Source organism: Psittacula echo, assembly GCF_963264785.1.
Source record: "Psittacula echo genome assembly, chromosome: 1".
Lineage (NCBI taxonomy): Eukaryota > Metazoa > Chordata > Aves > Psittaciformes > Psittacidae > Psittacula > Psittacula echo.
In genome coordinates, this window is record NC_137735.1 from 84,181,116 (window position 1) to 84,201,390 (window position 20,275).

Below are 20,275 nucleotides of genomic sequence, written 5' to 3' on the forward strand. Positions count from 1 at the left end.
GTGAAGATCTGTGGACTTTCCCAGTGAAGACAGTGTCTGCTTGTTTCTGAACAGTTGAAGTCAGAGGGGGACTAGAAACTTAGCGGTGTCATTCATAGCATCACAGAATTGGTTAGGTTGGAAAAGATGTCTAAGGTCATAGAGCCCAACTGCTAACCTAGCACTGCCAAGGCCACCACTAAACCATGTCCCTAAATGCCACATGTACAAGGCTCTTAAATACCTCCAGGGATGGTGACTCAACTGCTTCCCTGGGCAGCCTGTTCCAATGCTTGACAACCCTTTTGGTGAAGAAATTCTTCCTACCATCCAGTCTAATCCTTCCCTGGTGCAACTGGAGGTCATTTCTCATTGTTACTTGTTACCTGGGAGACGCACCTTGCTGCAACCTCCTTTCAGGTAGCTGTAGAGAGCAATGAGGTCTCTCCTGATCTTCCTTTTCTCCAGACTAAACAACCCCAGTTCCCTCAAATGTTCCCCATCACACTTGTGCTCCAGACCCTTCACCAGCTCTGTTGCCCTTCTCTGGACCCGCTCCAGCACCTCAATATCTCTCTTGTAGTGAGGGGCCCAGAACTGAACACAGGATTCACTCACCAGTGTCCATTACAGTGGGATGGTCACTTCCCGATCACTTGGCATCTGCTTGTATTTCTGATACAAACCAGCATGCTACTGGCTGCCTTGGCTGCCTGGGCACATGCTGTCTCATGTTCAAGTGACTGTCGACCAACACCCCCAGGTCCCTTTCTGCTGAACAGATTTCCAGCCATTCTTCCCCAAGCCTGTGGTGTTGCGTGGGGTTGTTATGACCCAAATGCAGGACTCGACACTTTGTCTTGATAAACCTCATACAATAGGCCTCAGCCCATCGATCCAGCCTGTCCAGATCCTTCTGTAGAGCTTCCTGCCCTCCAGCAAATCAACACTCCCACCCAACTTGGTGTCATCTGCAAAATTCTTGAGGGTGCCCTCGATCCCCTCATCCAGTTCATTGATAAACATATTAAACAGAACTGGCCCAAATACTGAGCCCTGGGGAACACCATTTGTGACTTGGCCACCTTATGAGCCAAACCCCTTGTGTTTTCCATGAGGACTTTATCCTTTTCCCCTCTGTGATGGGTTAAAGAATGCTAGGTCTGCAAATTTGTGCATACAGACACAGGGCTAAAAATACAGACCCTCTTTCACAGCAGACTGTAGGTGGATGGTAACAGCCTCTTCATTTTAATTTGTTTTCTGGTGAGTGCTCTACACGGCTATGGTGTTTGATTTTTTCTGCCTCATGTGAAACAAAGTCATAGCCATCATGATAATTTAATACAAAAGTCTGTAAAATTACTAGAGTCATTCACAAAACGTGAATAATGGCTGTCTACCATGGAAAGAGTTAACACAATGTTTTTCTGCTGCCTGGTTTTAAATTAGACAACACCTGACTGTCACCCCTGGGCAGCCACCTCATTTGTCATCTGGGGCCTCCTGGCTAGCCTGTATCTGTAAAGCAGTTTAACATCTCTCTGCTTTACTAAGCTGTAAATCAAAGTCACAAACTTGCAGGTCCTCCACAGCATACCATGTAGGAAACTACACTGAACATTGAATTCCTATCCCCATGGAACATTCATGGCATGCTTCAAAGGCCAATCACAATGGTCTAAAATCAAACCAGTTTAATTCAGCAACCAACAGCTATGTTGCTTTGAGAACTTGGAAAAAATAATTGCCTCATGGTAGGAAATTACATTGTTTTACTATTTCTAAATAAAACCAAAACACAATTAGTAATCACGCTTGATTAGAAAATTTACTCAGCTTTCACTGAATCCAGTTCATTCCATAGACTTCTCTGAAGATGAGGTTTCAAAAAGATTTTGAGTGAGGAAACACCAAACACCACAGGAGACAAAGTCACATAATATTAATATCTAGGAAAACAGATGAAGAACTTTATTTGTTCTCAATAACACTGGATAGGCACACTAAAAAAAATAAATGCATGGAACAACTAACTGTGCATACTTTGGATACACGATTAGCTGTGGTACCCTAACAGTAAGCATTTTGTGAGAATGAACAGTCACATAGATCTTTCTGCCACTTAAAACCAGAAATTAATGGGACAAAACCAAGAAAAGCATTCCTGGAGATGTCTAAGATGACTATAGATGGTTTCACCAAAGCAACTCTATGCTTTAAATAAATGTGCATTTGAAATTAGGTAGGTAGGTTACTGGCAAATGCTCTTAGCTTCTCCTTGGGAATCTCCCAGAAGCAGCAGGCCCAAGATAGCGAAGTTTCCACAAGAAGGCACAAGCTTCAGCTGAAAAGTAGGCCTTTATCAGTTAGCAGCCGAAGTTGTAATCCATGCACACATCCTTCCTGCTGCCTCATGCACACTCTAATCTAAGAGGGCGGACTGTGTATCTCCTCCCACTTCAACAAACAAGGAACAATCCTGGAAGGGGTGTTTGTGGGGCGCATCACAGATGCTGAATGTCATGCAATGTCGGCTGCCTACTTGTGGGAGACATGGATAGGCACCTGTAGAGATCAGTTCAATCAATTCAATCAAGGTTATGCTTTCTAAGCCAGAGAATTTGTTCTTAAGAATAGACAGGATCTCAGGTGACAAGCTCAGAGTACATAACAGTGAGATGGACTAGAAAGGCTGATTCCAACTTAATTAATTCCATCTTTTTTTTTCCTTACTTGTCAGCCTTATTGCCCTTTACACAGCTATGGCTGGATGGGATGCTCTTTAAATAAGAGGCTAGGGAGATTAAAGCTGTGAGGGGAGTTTGAGCAGGAAGAAACAGAATTGGGAATAAACTGTTCAAAAATTATTGGTGAATACAGTTAATTTGTTTGTAAAATTCATTTTGCATTCCTTGCAGGCACTATTCATCTGTCACTCCATAGTTGGTGGTGGTGGTAGTGAGGCAGGCAGGTACCAGCAACTGGGAGTATTCTTCATGCATTGCCCTGGTCTGCTTCCTCTGCAAGGATGGAAGAAGATGGAGGGGTTACAGGAGTTGAGAGAGATATGCCAGTTCCCTTTCTCGGGCTGAGACAGAGAAAGATGTGGGTTTGGGAAGGCTGAATTGTATGTGAAGCACAGTACAGGAGAGTGAGTTGCTGTTTGACCTGGGTTGAGGGACATCCATAGCACTCAACACTCATGTCACCTTTAAAACTATGTATGTTTGATAGAAAGCTGAGACTTTTTCTGACTCACTGGGAGAGATAAGCAGAGTGGGACTTGTCACAGTGGGGGTGGTCACAGGAGCACAGTGCAAACAGGCAGGAAGGATGTCTACTCAACGACGAAATATGCTCTTAAAGTGTTCTTGTTTCTCTGTAGAGTGGAAGAAATCTGCTGCACCAGTACTATTAAGGGCAGGGAAGGAAGCTTTCAGCTTTGCAACTGAGATCTGCCTTTTAGTCAGTACAGATCACCTTTGGACACCTAGCCCAGTGGATGAACCTCTTAAGTAGTAACTTCCCATTCTTTCCAAGAAAGATAAAATCTCTGCCTTTTAACAGACATGGAGGCAAAGATCTAAACCCTTCCCACTATCTTAGGACTTAAGCACAATTTTTTCCATGAAGGAAGGCTGTAGATCAAGAATCAGCAGAACACGGCTGTACCTACAGACACAGTCCAGGTTAGAAGGCAGTATGGAGTAAAAGCTTGGGAGTTCAGGCTCTTCTCCAAGACAAGAAGACACAAAAGGGGATAAATGTCATCATTTACCGCCAACAAGAGACAAAGATTTTGCCTTCCCCAAGTTCAAATAACTTTTTCTCCGCTTTTAGGTACACAGTCATGACATGTGAAAAATCACTTCCCAGGGTCACAGTGCTCCGTATTCCGAACAGCTGAAGCTGATGGGAAGCCAGATCTGCCAATCTTCATATTGGAAGACGCCATATAAGACAGAAGAAGTATCCTTGGTCAGGGCCTTCCACAGAAGCACCTATATTACCTGTGCTCCTAAGCCAAATACATAGCCTTGAACTGCAGAGAACCCCCCCCCAAAAAAAATCATAGCCTCTCCATCCTACCAGTTCAGATTCCAAACCAAAACTGAGGGCTGGCCACCTAGGGTCGTGAGGAATACCTTCCGCCTGAAAGTAACCCTCTCCTGCTTGGGCAGCAGGGTAGCTGTTGTTCCAGATAGTAGCTACCAAAGGCAAACTTGCCATCTCTTGGGATCCAAGGGGAATGACGTTGCTTAAAGGCATGCTGCAATGTGCCAGCACTGCTGTGGGCTTTGTCACATACAGTTGCTAAGCAGGCTAGTGTGCCATACTGGAGAACTGTGATCCACAGATGAGTAACGTAGCTGTGTGTACAGGTGGAGGTTTACCACCCGGACAGTTTTCTGTCACCACACAAGAGAGAAAAGCCCAAGTTCCTGTAAGAGCCAAACACCTCTTCAATAACAAGGGTTGGGGGGGATTCCTCTGCAATTAGAACTCCCTGCTACGGGTACGGCTTCAGGCTTAGAGTAGGAAATGAGGGGTTGAGAGCAGCACCAAGTTACAACTTTAGTGAAAAGGTATGCTGGGCTTAGGCAGGAGGCTCTGGAGCATGGCATGAGATCATGATAGGTCAGACCATGACATGCTGCTTTTTTGGTTATTTTTTGGTCTTGATTTACTCTACTGCTCCGGATTCCCAAACAGAGTGCTTTTGGGGAGGAGCGTGCCAGGCGGTTTGAAAGAACCAAGTCCCCTCAGCATGATCCCACAGCTACACTAGCTGGAGCTTTCAAGAACGACCAAAAGATACCTCAAATCTGAGACAACAAGAATGATAAAAGAAACTTGAAAAGTCCAAGGGGCACTAACAAAACAGTAAGGACACAACCTTCATTGAAGCCAGAACCTGACTATGGAAATCACTCTGAGAATGCAGGGATGTTTTGAATGAGACAACAACATTGTGCCTCCTGTGTTCTCAGACTTCTATACAAAATCTGTGCCTGTGAGTTGGGCCAATCTCATCCAAATTTGAGCAGAAAGAGGGAAGTATTGGCTGGAAGACCAAAGATTAAATGAAAGAGATACAGAGAGCTCCAAAGGGTGGGGCTATCGCTACCTTACCTGTGGCGCAGGGAGCGCTGTACTCCTGTGTGGCAAACTCATCTGGAAAAGAGAAGGGAAGGGCAAGAGGGGGCTGTCAGAGGGATGGGTACCAGAGAGACCTTTGTCCCAGGCCACACAGCAGGCTGCTGCCACCGCCTGGGAGGGCTGGAGGGATGCTTCCTCTGCCCTGTCCCTCGGGGCAGGACGGCTGCACAGCAGACATGACCCCCACAGTGTTCTCTGGGGCCTGCCGGGGCAGGAGGAGAGGAGAAGAGGGGGGAGGGCAGGGTTGTGGCCTCCAGCCCTCGGGGCCCCCCTGTGCTCAGATTGCTCAGGCAGTGCAGGGCAGGGAAAGAGCCCAGGCCAGGGGCCCCTGTGGGTCCCCATAGCCCCTGTGCCCCTCCGTGCATCCGACTGCCCGTCCTCACTCCCACGGGCACTCCGGCCCTGCACTCACCTGTCTCGTAGTAGTCGTAGACCTTCACCTGAGCCGGCTTCAGGCCCTGCACAGGGATGTCCCGCTCCACCGTGAAGGAGAAGCTGAGGGTCTCGCTGCTCAGCTGGGGAAGGGAAGGGAAGGGAAGCGAAGGGAAGTGGGGGAGGCTCAGGGTGTCTCCGGACTGCCCTGGGCTCCCCGATCCCTGCGCACTGCCTGCAGGCTCCCTCACTGTCCTCTGGACCCTGCGGGTTTGGAGGCTGTGGGCTGAGGGGCCAGGGGAAACCCTGGGGCCTTTCTCCACAGTGCGGGAGGCTCTGGCTGGTGGGGAGGTCAGGGACCAGGCTGTGTGCGGTGTGCGGGTGGAGGGAGAGCCTGCGGAGGGCGGGGACAGACGTGTTTCCTGTGAGCGAGTGACAAGCTCAGTGGCAGACAGGTTTAGGTTTCATGTTTACAAGCACAGGGATGCCTAGCACGCTCTCCATCACTGTGCACGCTGCTACCAGTGTGCTGGCGAGTGCCCCATGCAGCCCATGGTCAGTACTCACCTGCTCTATGTACAGCAGAACATGGTTTGTGCTGACTTCTGTCCGTTGTATCTGGTGAAACCAGGTGTTTGAAAGCTGGAAAGAGGAGATACAGAAGAGGTTGCTGATCTGAAGGGAAGTTAGTCAGTTCTTCAACTCACATAAGCTTCTCCTCATCACTGGAAACTTAGCAGGTGGATGCTGAGAAGTGAAGCTCAGAGATGGTACCTCCCAAAAGACTCAGCAAGCACTCTTGTGTGAAGCCCTGTACAGTAAGTCTTCTCACAGTTTCCACTATCTCATGCTCTTGCACCTCCTCAACACAAAACTGGAATGAGGCACCAGGACTGTCACAGTTGTTGCACATATCTGAAAGCTCCTGAGTCCCTGAAATCAAACCTGATGATCTGCCAGCTCTTGGTCTCACGTCAAAATAGGGCATGTATTTTGAGCTACTACAAGCTACTACTGTAAATACTTCAAGGGTGGGAAGGAAGTGCTACTGCTGGCATCCCTCAATCAGCCCTCTTCCACAGCAGAAGGCTGGAAGCATTGGAGTGTTCTCTGACATGGGAGAAAACACCAGGAGAAGAATTAGATACTCCTTCAAATATGGAAATAGATGCCTGGACATATATGTGTGAAGAAAGATACCATGTGCGTCCTACGTTCCTCAGAGGTACAAAGCAAGTGTGCCGATGTCAATGCTGAGATCAAGCTGATTCAAACCCTGAAGCCCTCTAGATTGCTACAGATACTTGGAAGGTGTCTTGAAGATAAGAAGCTGGATTCTTTGACAAGCAGGCTCCTACCTTCCTCACAGAGGACTTCACAGGGATAAATCCCGACAGCATCTTCACATCCACAATCACCATGTTGGAGCCATTGCGCTCCCCAGTGTAACTAAGGAAGCAAGCAACAAAGGCACAGGGCACCACAAGTCAAAGCTGGAGGCGCTTACACCTTTTCCATTGCACTTGGCACCCCATCATGTCCTGGCAATCCAGCACCTACTTCTCCAGCTGTGCCAGGCTCTCCCAGCCATCTACACACGCTCTCAGTAGCCCAGCCCTGGGCTGCCCACATAGTTCCACCACTGCAGGACACGTCCTTCCTCTGTAGCCTCTCATCCCAGCCCAGCTGCTTCCCACCCTGCTTCCCCAAGATGCCTTGCCCCTCCAGGGCTCCCAGACCAGCTCACCAGACCTCCAGCTCCCACAGCCTCTCAGGAAGGCTCAGACCAAAACACAGACTCACCTGACATTTATGCCGATGTCAAAGACCTTGTGAGCCTTGGAGTCTGCACATGTCTCCGGGAATGTGTACACATGAAGCATGAAGGGGGCATCCTCCTGCGAGGGCTGCACGTTGTACCTCAGGCTTGTCTAAGGGAGAGCCAACGGCTCTGAGTGAGCCTGTGTGCGTGCTCAACACATGAGAGAGACCATCCCCTGCCCATGCAGCCTCCTCACTTCTCCCCTTCTCACAGCTCCCCCACACTGAGGATCCTTCCCTCCTTTACTCTTGCTTTTTCTCCTCTATATACCTCTGCTCTTCTCCTCTTGCCTCTCCCAGAGCCTTCCCTCCCATTTCTCCTCTCCCCCGGTTCCTTCTCCCCTGTGTCTGGCTCCTGCCTGGCCAGGGGCTGCCCTGCCAGGGCGCCACAGGCCCACATCACCCTCACCTGCACGTAGACGCATCCTTCGCCAGACACCTCCGTGCTGTACTCCCCAGGCACCCGGGGCAGGGGCACGCGCTGCAGCAGCAGCCGGTTGCTGGGATCCACTTGGAAATCTTGCTGGAAGTCCTCTCCAGATCGCAGGGTCACTTTGGAAGCTGCTCCGCTCTTGGCATAGGTGACAGCTCCGTACAGGGACAAGGCTTGGAGAGCCACCACCGTGTCCTGAAAGAGATGGGTCCCAGCACCCAGGCGGATGCCATTGGCCCGTCCACAGCCTGTCCTCCTGCAGCCTGCCCTTTGCTGCTGGGGGGCACCCTCCTCTCCATTCTTCACTTCCTCCAGTTTTCAGCAGAAAAGACAGAGGAAAAGAGCACCTTTCACATGTTTCTGTTCTCTTCCTTTGCCCTCTGCACAGCAGCTGTGTATTGCCTGAGCAACCTGGCACAGAGCTCTGCAGAGCCTCCATCACTCGCCACAGGGTGAAGCAGCAACTTCATAGGCACAGACCAATTGCAGTGGGAGCCCCCTCCAAAGGGACAGACACATGTCCCTTGTGTCCCTAACGTTCTGCCCCAATGCATCAAGAAAACCAGGACATGAATCAAGGCATCAGTCATTCCCAGAGGCACTTCCTGCCTCTTAGCCTCTTGGCAGACTGGCAACCATGATAGATATGCAGGGAGATACTGCAGGGCTACAGCTGCTGCCAGCCCCGGCAAACGCTAGTGTTCTCCCACCTGGGTCTCTGACACTTCCCACCTTCTGACACTGAGGTGTGAGGTGGCCGAAAGGAAGCAGCTCACCTGGGTGGAGGAGAAGCCCCCGTTGGGGTTTTGCTGAGCGCTGATCCACTTTGCAATGAGAGCTGCGAATGACAGCTCCTCCTGGGAAGGTGCCGGCTGCATGGTGAGGTGAGCAAGGAGCACGTAGGACGTCATCTCCACTTCAGCAGAGGGAGCCCGGGAGCGATAGGATGGGAGAACAACCTCTGGCTCTTTCCCAGGCCGCTGCCAGTGAACAGACCCATCTTCACAGGAGGCAGGGAGCATGGAGACAAGACAACAAGCAATTAGTAGTAGTTACTGCAAGGGAGTTCTTGACCTGCTGCCAGTCCAGTTGGGAGGACAGAGCCTCCAGCCTCCAGCATGCATCTGCCACATAGGATGAAGTGGGAAGGGTGAGACAGCTCCTCGCTTGCTGCAACTAGGCTGAGACTGCTGAGGCTCAGTCCTCAGGCTGGGTACCTCTTTGTCCTAGACTCCAAGTTCACACAGACTTGGGCACCTGGAGAAACCAGGGACCTAAGAATGATGACACTCCTTCCCTTTTAGAAGTGGAGAAGCCAGGGTTTGAGAGTGACAAGCTCTGTGAGGCAGAACAACCCAAGGAACGTGACCAGGCCTTGACAGACACTTGCAGACACTTCAAGGGATGATGTAATGCCAGTGAAAGAGATTTCCCACCAGGAAGTACTCACCCTTTTTCACGGCTTCCCTTTCAAGTGAGGTGAGCAAGGCCTTCCTCTTTTCCTCCTTCCCTGCGAGGGCGAAGGCGTATGCCATTAGTGCCTTGGTGTACACGTGGTTTTCTTTCTCACCTGCTGCCATTTCCAGGCAGAACAGGGCGTTACGGACCACAGAGTGCTGGGAGGACAGAGAGACTGAGCTGGAGCAGCCAGCGCTCATACAGGGATCTGTCTTAGAACAATAGGAATTGGACGATACCTATGGATCCTTGACATCCCCACTCTCCTGCTGACAAAGATTGTACTACTGTGTATCCCTTCCCTTTCAGGTCCAATACCCACTGGAACAAATGGGGAACCATTATCTTGTTATCTGCTATTCTTTAATATATCTTGTTTTAATGTTTTTTCCCCACTTTGTTTCTGAAGACTGTGAAGCAGGGCTCTAATCTTTCTGCCTTGAGAAGAATTACTGACCTGATTGTGTCTCAGGGCATGGGGACTTCTCTGATATACTTCTGTAGATATACTGGATACTTGTTTTCCTCCTCTAGCTACCGCCCTGAGGCTGTTCTGTGCTTTCACCCTCTGTTCTATCCTTTCCTTTTTATTGCTTAGTTACCCCTTTCCAGGTCCTTCTGAAAAAAAATCATTTAGCTGGAACTGTAGCTTCTAGTTTGGAGGTAAATTCTTTCTCTGCACAAGAAAAAATATATGTTTTTCTATTTTCCAGAATGTTTTTTGACTTGTAAACATCAACAATGCATGTCTTTTGGAAGCCAACAGCTCAAGTATGGTTTAAGAGCACAATTGCTATAGCAAAATAAAAGTTGTGTACTTTACACAGTGTTAAGTAACAGATACTGTGACCACATGACCTTTCAGCAAGTTACGTGCCTATTCCTCTTTTGTGATGGCAAAACTGCTATAAAATTGAGGCAATAACACTGCAGGGGAAGCATGCCATGATCTGAAGCCTGACAGCACATTCACAGCTTAATCAATGGTTTAGACAGAAAAGACCTATTTTTCAGTGGCTTTGTACTTTGCCGTCACAGGGTGACTACGGCAAGGTTAATTCTTCTGTGATAACTTCTGGAGAAGCAATTCAGCTGCTTCTGAGAAAGCAAAGAATAAAAGCAAAATTGGTTGGGTCTGTGCCTCCCCTAAATTGTCCTATGCTTACTAATGTTTGTAAGGCAAGTGCTGCGGAGGATTTCAGTCTAATGACAGGACATGGCATACACACGCTCACGACAGTACTAACTTTTTATGTGGGGTCTAATATGGCTTATTTTACTTACGGAAATACTCTGTATTCTTATAAGTAGCATTAAATACCTAAAGGCTGTGCTATCCTCAGGAGTTCATGCAGCTTAACTTGAAATGCACCCATATTGCAATCAGATTCTGATAAACCCCTTCACATTCAGTGATACTTTTAGGCTCAGGCAGGGAGAGGAAAAACATCCTTGTTATCCGTTGCAGTTCTGCCTGAAAACTTGCCTTTTAAACACAACACATACCAAAGAAAGCATACTTTTTTGGTGAAGTTAATGTCATTCATGTCACCCTGCTGACAAAAGAATTCCTTCTGCTAGTTCTTACTATATACAAAAAAACATTCAATACAAAATAGCTCCTACTACATCTGGAGTGGAGGGATTACAGCATCATGGCTCAGCAGTCCCTCTCCTGCAGTTCGCACCCTGATTTTAGCTGCGCCACAGCCTTGTCTCACAGTGAAGGGATCACAAACTCAGGGATCAGAATGACCAAACCCACATTGTTTTTAAGTAGTCCTCAGGCTTTTCACAGATTACCTGCTATTCCCTATAGGTATACTTTATTGGCTATAGGTGTGCCTTATTCCCCAAGCGCTAAGGATGGGAATTTCCCATAAAACAATAGAGAAGAGGCAGAGAAAATGAGACTGAATCCCTGAGTGTTCCACCTTTTTTTTTACAGACTTGTGCTGTCGTGTCAACATAATTGGCCCACGCAAGTGGTTCAACAGGAACGTACTATTCCAAGAAATACAAAGAAATTTTTGTGCATGTAGAAAACCTATTTGGCTGGTTTCAGAGATTTAAATAATATTTAACTCTGCTAATCCAAGCTGTACTCTTTTAAAGGAGCAAAAACATGGTTCTCCACAAAAGAACTCAGAAAAAGATTAAGCGAATTGTGTATATGGGAGACAGGATTGGGAAGGGGAGGAAAATGGAGGGAAAGTGTTATTCCAGTCTAGGCTTGAACGGAAAGAATATTCACATGGGATTTCTTCCTTCAAAGGCAAAGGGACCTGATAATCTGTGGGTGGGGGGCACTAGTAGGGCAGGTTAGTACCATCTGTGGCTTGGGTTGGGGTGCAAACACATACAGTTACAGGCAGAGGAATCTCCAGCAATGCAATAGTGATGTAGGCTGTCAGCGTGATCTCATCGTTCACTCCACCCTGCAGGGAATCACAAAAGTACATGTTGATCCCAGGGAATCAGAAAAGTAGATGTTGATCCCACACAGCTCTACTGCCTTTTCCCTGTGGTACGTATCTACATCCTGCAGTGACAAATTCTTCCTAGCCTCCTTCTCATGGTAAGTCCTTCAGAAGATACTGTTGGCTTCTTCCTGCTTCTGTGATAGCTCACATATAGAATTCCCCCTCCTCCCAACCCCCAAGTGCTGAAATAGCTCTGTTGGTCCCAGAGTGACTTTTGATCAAGTTCTAGCCTGACAAAGCCCATGTGAAGCCGACAAAGTAGACACGTTACCTTCATAGCGTTGTTCAGGAGTGTGCCAGAACTGCGGAAACAGCCGTTCTCCTTCTGTTTTTGACTGAGCCAGACCAAAGCATCCTGGATGTGCTTCTCATCTATGAAGATATGAGGCCGGGCCTGGGCAAAGGACTTGAGGACAAAGGCTGTGAGCCTGAAAGTGATACAGGGAACTGAGATATCCTGAGCAATCCCTATATCCATCAGAGGTCATAGCACCTATGTGGGCATCGCTGTTCTGGAGGAATGGAGTAAAGGCTACAGGACCCGATCACAGTGGGCTGGCTGGAAACTGAGAGCAAGCTTAGAGAATCAGTGAGATATGGACCATTGCTAGCTGAAGCCTGTCATTCATAGCCCTGAGGGCTGCAGCTAGGTAGCCAATGGCACTCTGGAGATTCACCAGCATCTTCTGCTAACAACAACTAGTTAGGGCATCCTTCAGGTCATCCTCATTTGAGCTGAAGAAGGGTGTCAGGGGAGGTTAAGTAGCTATCAGTGCAGCACTGCAAACCTAAAAGGCCTCGTCCTTAGCATCCTTCCCTCCTCCATTATCCTACATGATTATCCTATGATGTCATGATTGTAATTTCATCTCCACCTCCATTTCTACCTCCACAATGATCAGGCACAAGAGAATACTTAGGAAAAGGAGGGCATGAAAAGCAGAAATGAAAAGCCAGTGGTACTGAAGTCTTACCAGGTATTCCCCACTTGCCCATAATGGGGCCCAAAGGTGCTATAAGAACCATCCCAGTGTTTGTACTTCAGTTGCCTTTGATACCCTGAAAAGAGTGGAAGAAAATTTTAATTGCCAGAGTACTTTTCAGGGAGCCATGCAAAGGAAATGTAGGAGACATAGGACACAGTATCCCTCTTCTAATGGCACAAGTGTGAGGTACACTGCTCAGTGTTATCACGGAAGTTCAGGCAAACACAAAGCTCTGACTACTTCTATCCTCTTCCCTAAACCATCTGGGAACTGGGTATCTGAGGTCATTGCTGCTCTCTGCCTAGACTTGATGAGGAGAGGTAAATGTATTCCAGACTTTAGAGAAATAGGAAAATGGTTTCCAAGGCAGAACTCAACAAAGGTGAGCCCCACGCAGGATGGAGATGCAGAAAACAGGGTCATTTTCATTGGAGTAAGTGCAATTTTTCTGTGACATAACTGAGTAAAACCGGTCCCTTGTTAGTCAGCAGACACCCACTGTGTCCATATGTACTGGTATTATGTTTGCCAACATGACCTAGCTCGTGTGTCAAATTTCTGGCCTAGTCAAAGGTGAGTGACACTTCTAAAATCTTAATCCTAAGATTTATGTATGATTATGTAGTCTGAGAGCTACATAAGCAGCCACCATGATGAATGGTTACAGACTCATTTATGTATTTTATACATCCCTTTTCTTACAACGACAACTCCTGAGTTGTTGTCAGTACCGGACATCTTCTATGTTCCTGTTTGGATGCTCTCTGCTCTCAGCCTGCACCTCCACCTGAGCACAGGATTCTCTCTTATAGATACTGTATTGTGTGCACTGACCTACCACAGTACCGTGTTTCCTTCCAGAGAACACACAAGGGCAGCCTCCCCCAGATCACACATGCTAGTGGCCAGTAGTATCTTTATCCAATCGCCAAGGGAAGGAACCAACAGACAAGCAAACACTCACCGCTCACTAAGTATCCAGTGGCCTTGGATTTGACCTCCTCACTCAGCTGCCCTGTCTTGTTCAAATAGTCCAGCACGTAGATGTTGGGTGCAAACAGGACCATGTTCTGCTCCCCACAGCCAAACGGCATCTGGAGGAGCTGGTGGAGGTTCTGCATGGCAGTGCCCATGATGTCACCTGGGGAACGGGACCATTTCCAGTGTAAATCAGCACAGTTCAGGGCCTGCCAGTGGGCTGAGCAAAGCCTGAAGAAACATATCAGTGTTTCAAAACAGCATGTGGCACTCTGAAAATGCTTTACTTACCCAAAACTGAGAAATACGCTCTGGCTGAGCCATCCACCACAGTCTCAGGGAGAACGAGGGAGACTGGCTGTGACGCTGACTTTTCTGCTGTAAAAGGACAGATCAATCTGGTTAAAACTGCAGATATATCTTCATGTCTGAGTAGCAGGTAAGAGGGTGAGACACCATCCCCTGTGCAGGGGTTTCCTGCCTTCAACAAATCCCTTCATCTGTAATTTTGCTGTGAAAGCTTCCCATCCTGCAAATTTTGTGTTGGGCCTGCAATGCCCTCACACACAGGCAATCACGGGCTTCTACATCGCCAGGCCTTGATTGACAAATACCCTTTCTAGCCTATTTTTCTGGCCTTTTCTGCTTTGGTTGGGAGGCCTGGCTTACTGCAGTTCCAGTTTGTGATTTACACCTATTGAATGAAAGACATTAGCAATAACCCTATTAAATCACAGATATTCTCTCCCTTTTAGGGACCTGGCCAGCCTTAGTTCCTGAGATATGCTTTTGCCTCTGTAATTGCAGGGACTATTACAGACTCAACTCTTCTATATGAATAAATTATAAATATATAATAAATAATATAATAAATATATATAATAAATAATATATGATATATAATATATATAAAATAAATATAAAAATTATATCATAAATATATATAATATAATAAATAAATTATATTTAAATAAATTCTATATGAATAAATTCTTCTATAGGAAGAATTATTTTCACTACTAGTTGGACATACATCTAGTTCATTCAGTTTTATCAGATCCCTACACCTTTCTTCTCAGAGTGGAGGATTCAAAAACCTTGTCATCTCCCTTCATCTTTAGTCTCTATCTTCACAAAGAAAGTCTTAGAAAACAAAACACTCTTACCAGAGGCACACAGCACAGAGTTGTAGGTAGTTTCCACTTCAGTCCCTTCCGGCTTGAGGAAAAAGATAAGAAAAAAACCCAAAATATGTGAAACAACAACAAAAAAAAAACAACCTAAAAGGGACCCTTAAGAAAATTAAAATGTTATAAATTCTCCTGTGGTAAAAATTCATTATACCAAAAAGTTTTACAAATGGCTTAAAGTTTTTTTCCTCAATATGCTAAACTGAGGATAATTGAAGACTATAACATATTGGCTAATTACAAGCATGAAATTTAATACATGTTGTTTCCTTTCTTACTACTGAGAGAGGCCCTGTGACTTCACAGGGTATGATGCAGATAGCATGCAACATGACAGTACCAACAGTGCTAACAGAGCCACAGGGTTCTGTCTTCCAAGGTACTACCCACCCTGGCGCAGTCTAGAAAAACACTTCACACTGCGATGACAGCTGAGTGCCTGGGACACCAGTAGAATATGTATGCAAGAGCTTTGACAGATACCAACTAGAGCACTTCAATGCACTCGCAAGTGACATGTTACAACACCCAGAATTTGAACACATGCCACAGTCAACTAGTGATCATATCCTTCTATTTCAAAAACTTCTAGTCTAATTTTTGAAGTTGGGAAAGAAAACCTGTTTTCTGTTGAGCTGGTTGAAAACATTCTGCGTTAAACTAAGGAGTCAAATATTTATCAGAAAACATTTTGTCACAGTTTATTTCAGTTGGATCCCCACATCTTTTTTTTTTCCTTTTTGCTCCAGATAGGAGAGTTCCCGTTGTTTTAAAAAATTCCCAACTTTTGCTAGCTGAATTCTTTTTCCAGTATGTAAACAATGTATTATTACCTTCACTTTCTCATACAGTGAAAATACAATGTAGTGACAGAGAAAGGATTAAAAAGATCCTTTCTAGATCAACAGAGTAGGGCAAAAACAAAAATAAAAATAAAAAGGAAAGCTTTTAGGATAAACTATGACAGAGCTAAATGGTTTAGTTCAAAAAAGCATCTTCTTGCGTGTTTCAGTATGTCATCATGAAATGCAACTGAGAAATCCATTGTTTTGTTTGATTTTGAACGTTTCAACAAGGGATTAAAACAACTGTAACTGTAACTATTTGAAAGATTTTCCTTTCCAGTTGAGAAATTCCTGGGTGAGAAAACATCCTGTTTCCCAACTAGCTCTCAGCAAGGCTTGATTTTCCAAGGGGCAAGAGGACACCTCATGGGTTCTGGCACACTCCCTGCTCTCTCCCTTGGATGCACTGCTTGCTGCAGGGGATGTTGTCATCCATGTGTGTGGGACAATGCAACTCCAAGCAAGTTACACTGTATCCACTCCTGCTAATTAATTGTTCAGCCTTGGATGCTAATCTCCCATTCTATCCAGTCACGGCCTGCTGTAGATTAATTACCTCAGTACAATAGGATAAAACCAGTAATCTCTCAGACACCCTAAGAGAAATCATTTTAATGCTCAGTCAGTTACTGTCACTCCCACAACACCTGGGAGAAAAGACTGTACAGTTCTTATCTTCCAGTATCATAGAATCATAGAATAGTTAGGGTTGGAAATGACCTTAAGATCATCCAGTTCCAACCCCCCTGCCATGGGCAGGGACGTCTCGCACTAAACTATGTCACCCAAGGCTCTGTCCAACCTGGCCTTGAACACTGCCAGGGATGGAGCATTCACATCTTCCCTGGGCAACCCATTCCAGTGCCTCACCACCATCACAGTAAAGAACTTCTTTATATCCAATCTAAACTTCCCCTGTTTAAGTTTTAACCTCTTACCCCTTGTCCTATCACTACAGTCCCTAAGGAAGAGTCCATCCCCAGCATCCTTGTAGGCCCCCTTCAGATACTGGAAGGCTGCTATGAGGTCTCCACTCAGCCTTCTCTTCTCCAGGCTGAACAGCCCCAACTTTCTCAGCCTATCTTCATACAGGAGGTGCTCCAGCCCCTGATCATCCTCTTGGCCTCCTCTGGGCTTATTCAAACAGTACCATGTCCTTTTTATTTTGAGGATAGCAGAACTATACACTTGAAAGAACAAAATAAACACTCTTTTTCCTGAGGGCATATATGAAATTAGGAAGTTTTCCTGAAATGTTAACATTATTCAAGCCATGATACATGAAATGCACTATACATTCAAATTCATTTGTAAATAAGGGAATAAATAAATAAATAAATAAAAGCCAAACAGATAGGATTGCTCCATCATTATATTCAGGTTAGCAAAACATATTATGAAGTTATGTATTACATGAATCCTAGCTCTGCCTTACTGAAAATTGGGATGTCTGCAATGTAAGTAGAAGTTGCAATGTTTTAAATTATTATATTACTCCTGACTTAATTTTATTAAATATGATTATTCCTTCCTGTCATGCGAAGGACTGACAATACTATGACATGTTATATTATATAGATTTTGCTAAACTGTGAGCTAGTACTCTTGGTTTGCTATTTGTTTGGTTTGGATTAACTTTATGACTGGCTATTTATCATGGGAAAAACTGTGGTTTTATCATTGCAAAACACTACTTAAGGAAAAAAAAGTACAAAAGAATGAAAAAAGAAGTAGTTAGTTCATACTGCTTGAAGATTCTTAAGAGTGTAATAGAAACAATTCAGAACAATGATGGTAGTTTTGTTTGGAAATATTAGTAGATTGTGGTGACTGTTCCATATTCCAGAGTACTGGCCGTGTGCTGGAGCAGATGTATAATGTTTCTGGCAAGTCTTCCATTTACAACCTATCCCTGTGATTTATTACAGGTAAAACCAAGGAGTTCTCATTTATCTCCCAGATGATATGTCTGGGACAAATCTGCCATTATTGCCTGCCTTATTATTTCTGTCCAACTATGTAATGTAATACCCTGCTTTTAGTATGAGATGGCAACATTAGGAGTTATGGGCTGTATTGGCCTTTGAGATTTATCAATGCTTCTTTTATAAAAGCGTGCAGAGCAAGAGTCACACAAGCCATTATTGCTGCTATCACGGCTAAACCAGAAAGCCCCTCTCATACAACTGTTGCAGTGGAGCATGAAATTATTACTACTTTTCTATGACACCAAACTCAGCAGCCCACATACCTCCACCAGCAGCTGTCTGATGACCGTGTCCTTCCTCCCTTTCTCAGGAGTCTCCACGATGGCGTTTCCACAGGGCTGCTTGTTCTGCAGGGCCTCAGTGCTCACCGAGAACTCCACCTGCCCTGGAGGAGACAGGAGTTAGCCAGCCCTGCTGGGCAGTGCCAGGGACATAGAGGTCTGTGTTTGTGCTGAGCACTCTGGTGTGTTACAAAGAAGCTTTTCCAAGAGGAGAACTAAACTCAAGACAGTGTTTTATCTTGATCCAGCTGCAGCCTTGCAGGCCACCTCCTTTGTGATGATCACTCCCGCAAGCGCTAGTCCATCAGGAAGAAGAGTAGTGGAGGGGCGGGTCTTGTAAATCAGTCTTGTTCTGTGAGGCTTTAGAGAAAGCAAGCTTTGACTAAAATATTTCAGACCCAGACACATTAAGCTGAGACATTCTGAGCTCCATAACAGGGATGTCTGAGTGCTTTGCACACATTAAGGGAATTTGTAACTTCTATTCAAATGTTAAGAAAATGATGGCATATAGATACAACTTAGTTTGTTTAGCACCTGGATGCCACATCCTAGTGTAGTGTCTCAACCTCAGGGCTGGAATTCTCACTTCTGGCACAGACAAAATCCTTCCAGACAGGTTTGGAGTTACCTAGCTCCTCACGCCAGAGATCTGATGCCATCCACAAATATCTCATCCCAGCATTTTCTTCTTACCTAGAGATCTTGGTGTTACTGCCCAAGCCACAGTTTTCCTTTCGTTCATGCAGATGCAGTAGGATTCTTCCTGCTTCTCTATTAGTGTAGCCAGAAAATGAGTAGATTCAGCCAGAGACACACTGACCTGCCATTTGTACAGAGAGGTGTCATGAAGGCTGGAATTGCAGAGAAGCTGAGGTACAGGACACAGTGCTATACATAGGTATGTGTAGCGGAGCTGGTTATACTGTGGGACTGAGAACCTTATGTATATTGCAGAGCAAGAACTGGGTGATAAAGTGGAAAAAGACTGAGGTGTGTACAATTGTAAGAGATGGGGCAGGTAAGTGCAAAGAACAGGATGTGTATCTTGGAAATGGATTCTGGGAAAATGGAGAGCATGGGCAAGTTGTGTAGTAAAGGTAAAGCAGTGACTACAAACTTAGCCATGAATTAAAGATCCCCCTCATGATTAGTCAGGTGAAGAGGTAAAACTCTAGCAGTGCAAAACCTAGTAAGGAACAAGGGAGAATGGAATAAGGAACCTGAAAATGGTAAACAAAACAGGAAAGACAAGGAAATAAATGAGAGTGCACTGGAATGGCTGGATCAGTGCCCCTCCTTGTTTCACCTTCACTCCTTTCAGAATAAAATCGTATTTATAAACAACTGAGCAAAGGCGATTGGTATTTTCTTTGTCTAACCTCCCAGCCTCAAAGACTAACCACTTTTTTGTTGATGAAGAAAATGCAGATAAGAATAGCGAAGCTATATGGTTCTCTCTGCTCAGTGTCTTAGGGGCAGATGCAATAAAACACAGTCTACATATTCAAGCAAATATGGTGTGATACTTTGTGAGATGTTTATATGAGATCAGACTGAAGACTGAACACAGGTATTCACCCTGGTGAACCTAGAGTTTCTATGTGGGTATGCAATGACTCTGTGGTCTGTGGATAACCCAAGTTTCATATTTCTATAGGACAACCACATCAGCCTGTGATGACAAAGCTGGGGGCCTCAGCAGCAAAGCTTTAGGTTCTGAATCAAATGCAGATTTCAAAACGTTGTCAGAAAAACATATTCCCCTTCATTTAATAAACCAAGAACACCTACGGAAGTACACCTACATGAAATTATTGTCAGAGACAAGCCATCTGACTTGGGGAAACTATGTTATAAATGGCCCACTGTAGTCTTCCCAAAGCTGTCAGGCTGAGCAAAGTTGTGCGTGTGTCTTACCCTGATGCAGGTGGTCAGGTAGTTGAAAACGGTGGCTTTCAGCGTGAAGGACTCACCACGCACTACAGAGTAGGGCACGGTGAGCTCTACAAAGAAGGGCTGGAAGGCTCTGAGGGTCACTGTTGGGGACAGGCCAAAGCCCGTGTCTGCTGAAATGCAGAATGCATTGGCTTTCCACTCGGTGATGGTGTCAGGGATGGTCACATCTAGACCAGCGTTTCCCTCAGAGCTGGTGAGGGACAGAGAACAAGATTTCAGTTATACTCTGGGGATCATCTACATTTTTCTCAGCCTACTGAACAACACCTACTGACAGCAAACTCCTGACCAGCTCCATATAGGCACTGGCTTTTGCGTGTCCCCCCAAAGCATCCTATA

General features: G+C 45.7%; 2 protein-coding genes across 2 annotated transcripts in view; one reads left to right on the plus strand and one right to left on the minus strand.

Annotated features, from left to right (window-relative positions):
* The window catches only part of A2M (alpha-2-macroglobulin), a gene marked incomplete at both ends in the record, with an annotated part of 30,726 nt that extends 29,825 nt beyond the window's left edge, over positions 1 to 901 (plus strand). Inside the window, one exon of the mRNA XM_080639498.1 lies at positions 762 to 901. Within this exon, the coding sequence (XP_080495624.1) occupies positions 762 to 901 (140 nt within the window). The remainder of the gene's footprint in view (positions 1 to 761) is intronic.
* Positions 902 to 2,903: 2,002 nt separating this feature from the next.
* Positions 2,904 to 20,275, minus strand: part of LOC308233022 (alpha-2-macroglobulin-like) — a gene marked incomplete at both ends in the record, with an annotated part of 40,308 nt that continues 22,936 nt past the window's right edge. The window contains 19 exon segments of the mRNA XM_080639510.1: positions 2,904 to 3,002; positions 4,072 to 4,214; positions 5,116 to 5,157; positions 5,555 to 5,657; positions 6,082 to 6,156; positions 6,873 to 6,963; positions 7,318 to 7,445; positions 7,745 to 7,963; positions 8,545 to 8,768; positions 9,219 to 9,384; positions 11,590 to 11,664; positions 11,981 to 12,137; positions 12,684 to 12,768; positions 13,660 to 13,836; positions 13,965 to 14,048; positions 14,840 to 14,891; positions 17,960 to 18,081; positions 18,674 to 18,800; positions 19,898 to 20,126. Coding sequence (XP_080495636.1) covers positions 2,904 to 3,002; positions 4,072 to 4,214; positions 5,116 to 5,157; positions 5,555 to 5,657; positions 6,082 to 6,156; positions 6,873 to 6,963; positions 7,318 to 7,445; positions 7,745 to 7,963; positions 8,545 to 8,768; positions 9,219 to 9,384; positions 11,590 to 11,664; positions 11,981 to 12,137; positions 12,684 to 12,768; positions 13,660 to 13,836; positions 13,965 to 14,048; positions 14,840 to 14,891; positions 17,960 to 18,081; positions 18,674 to 18,800; positions 19,898 to 20,126 — 2,398 coding nt within the window.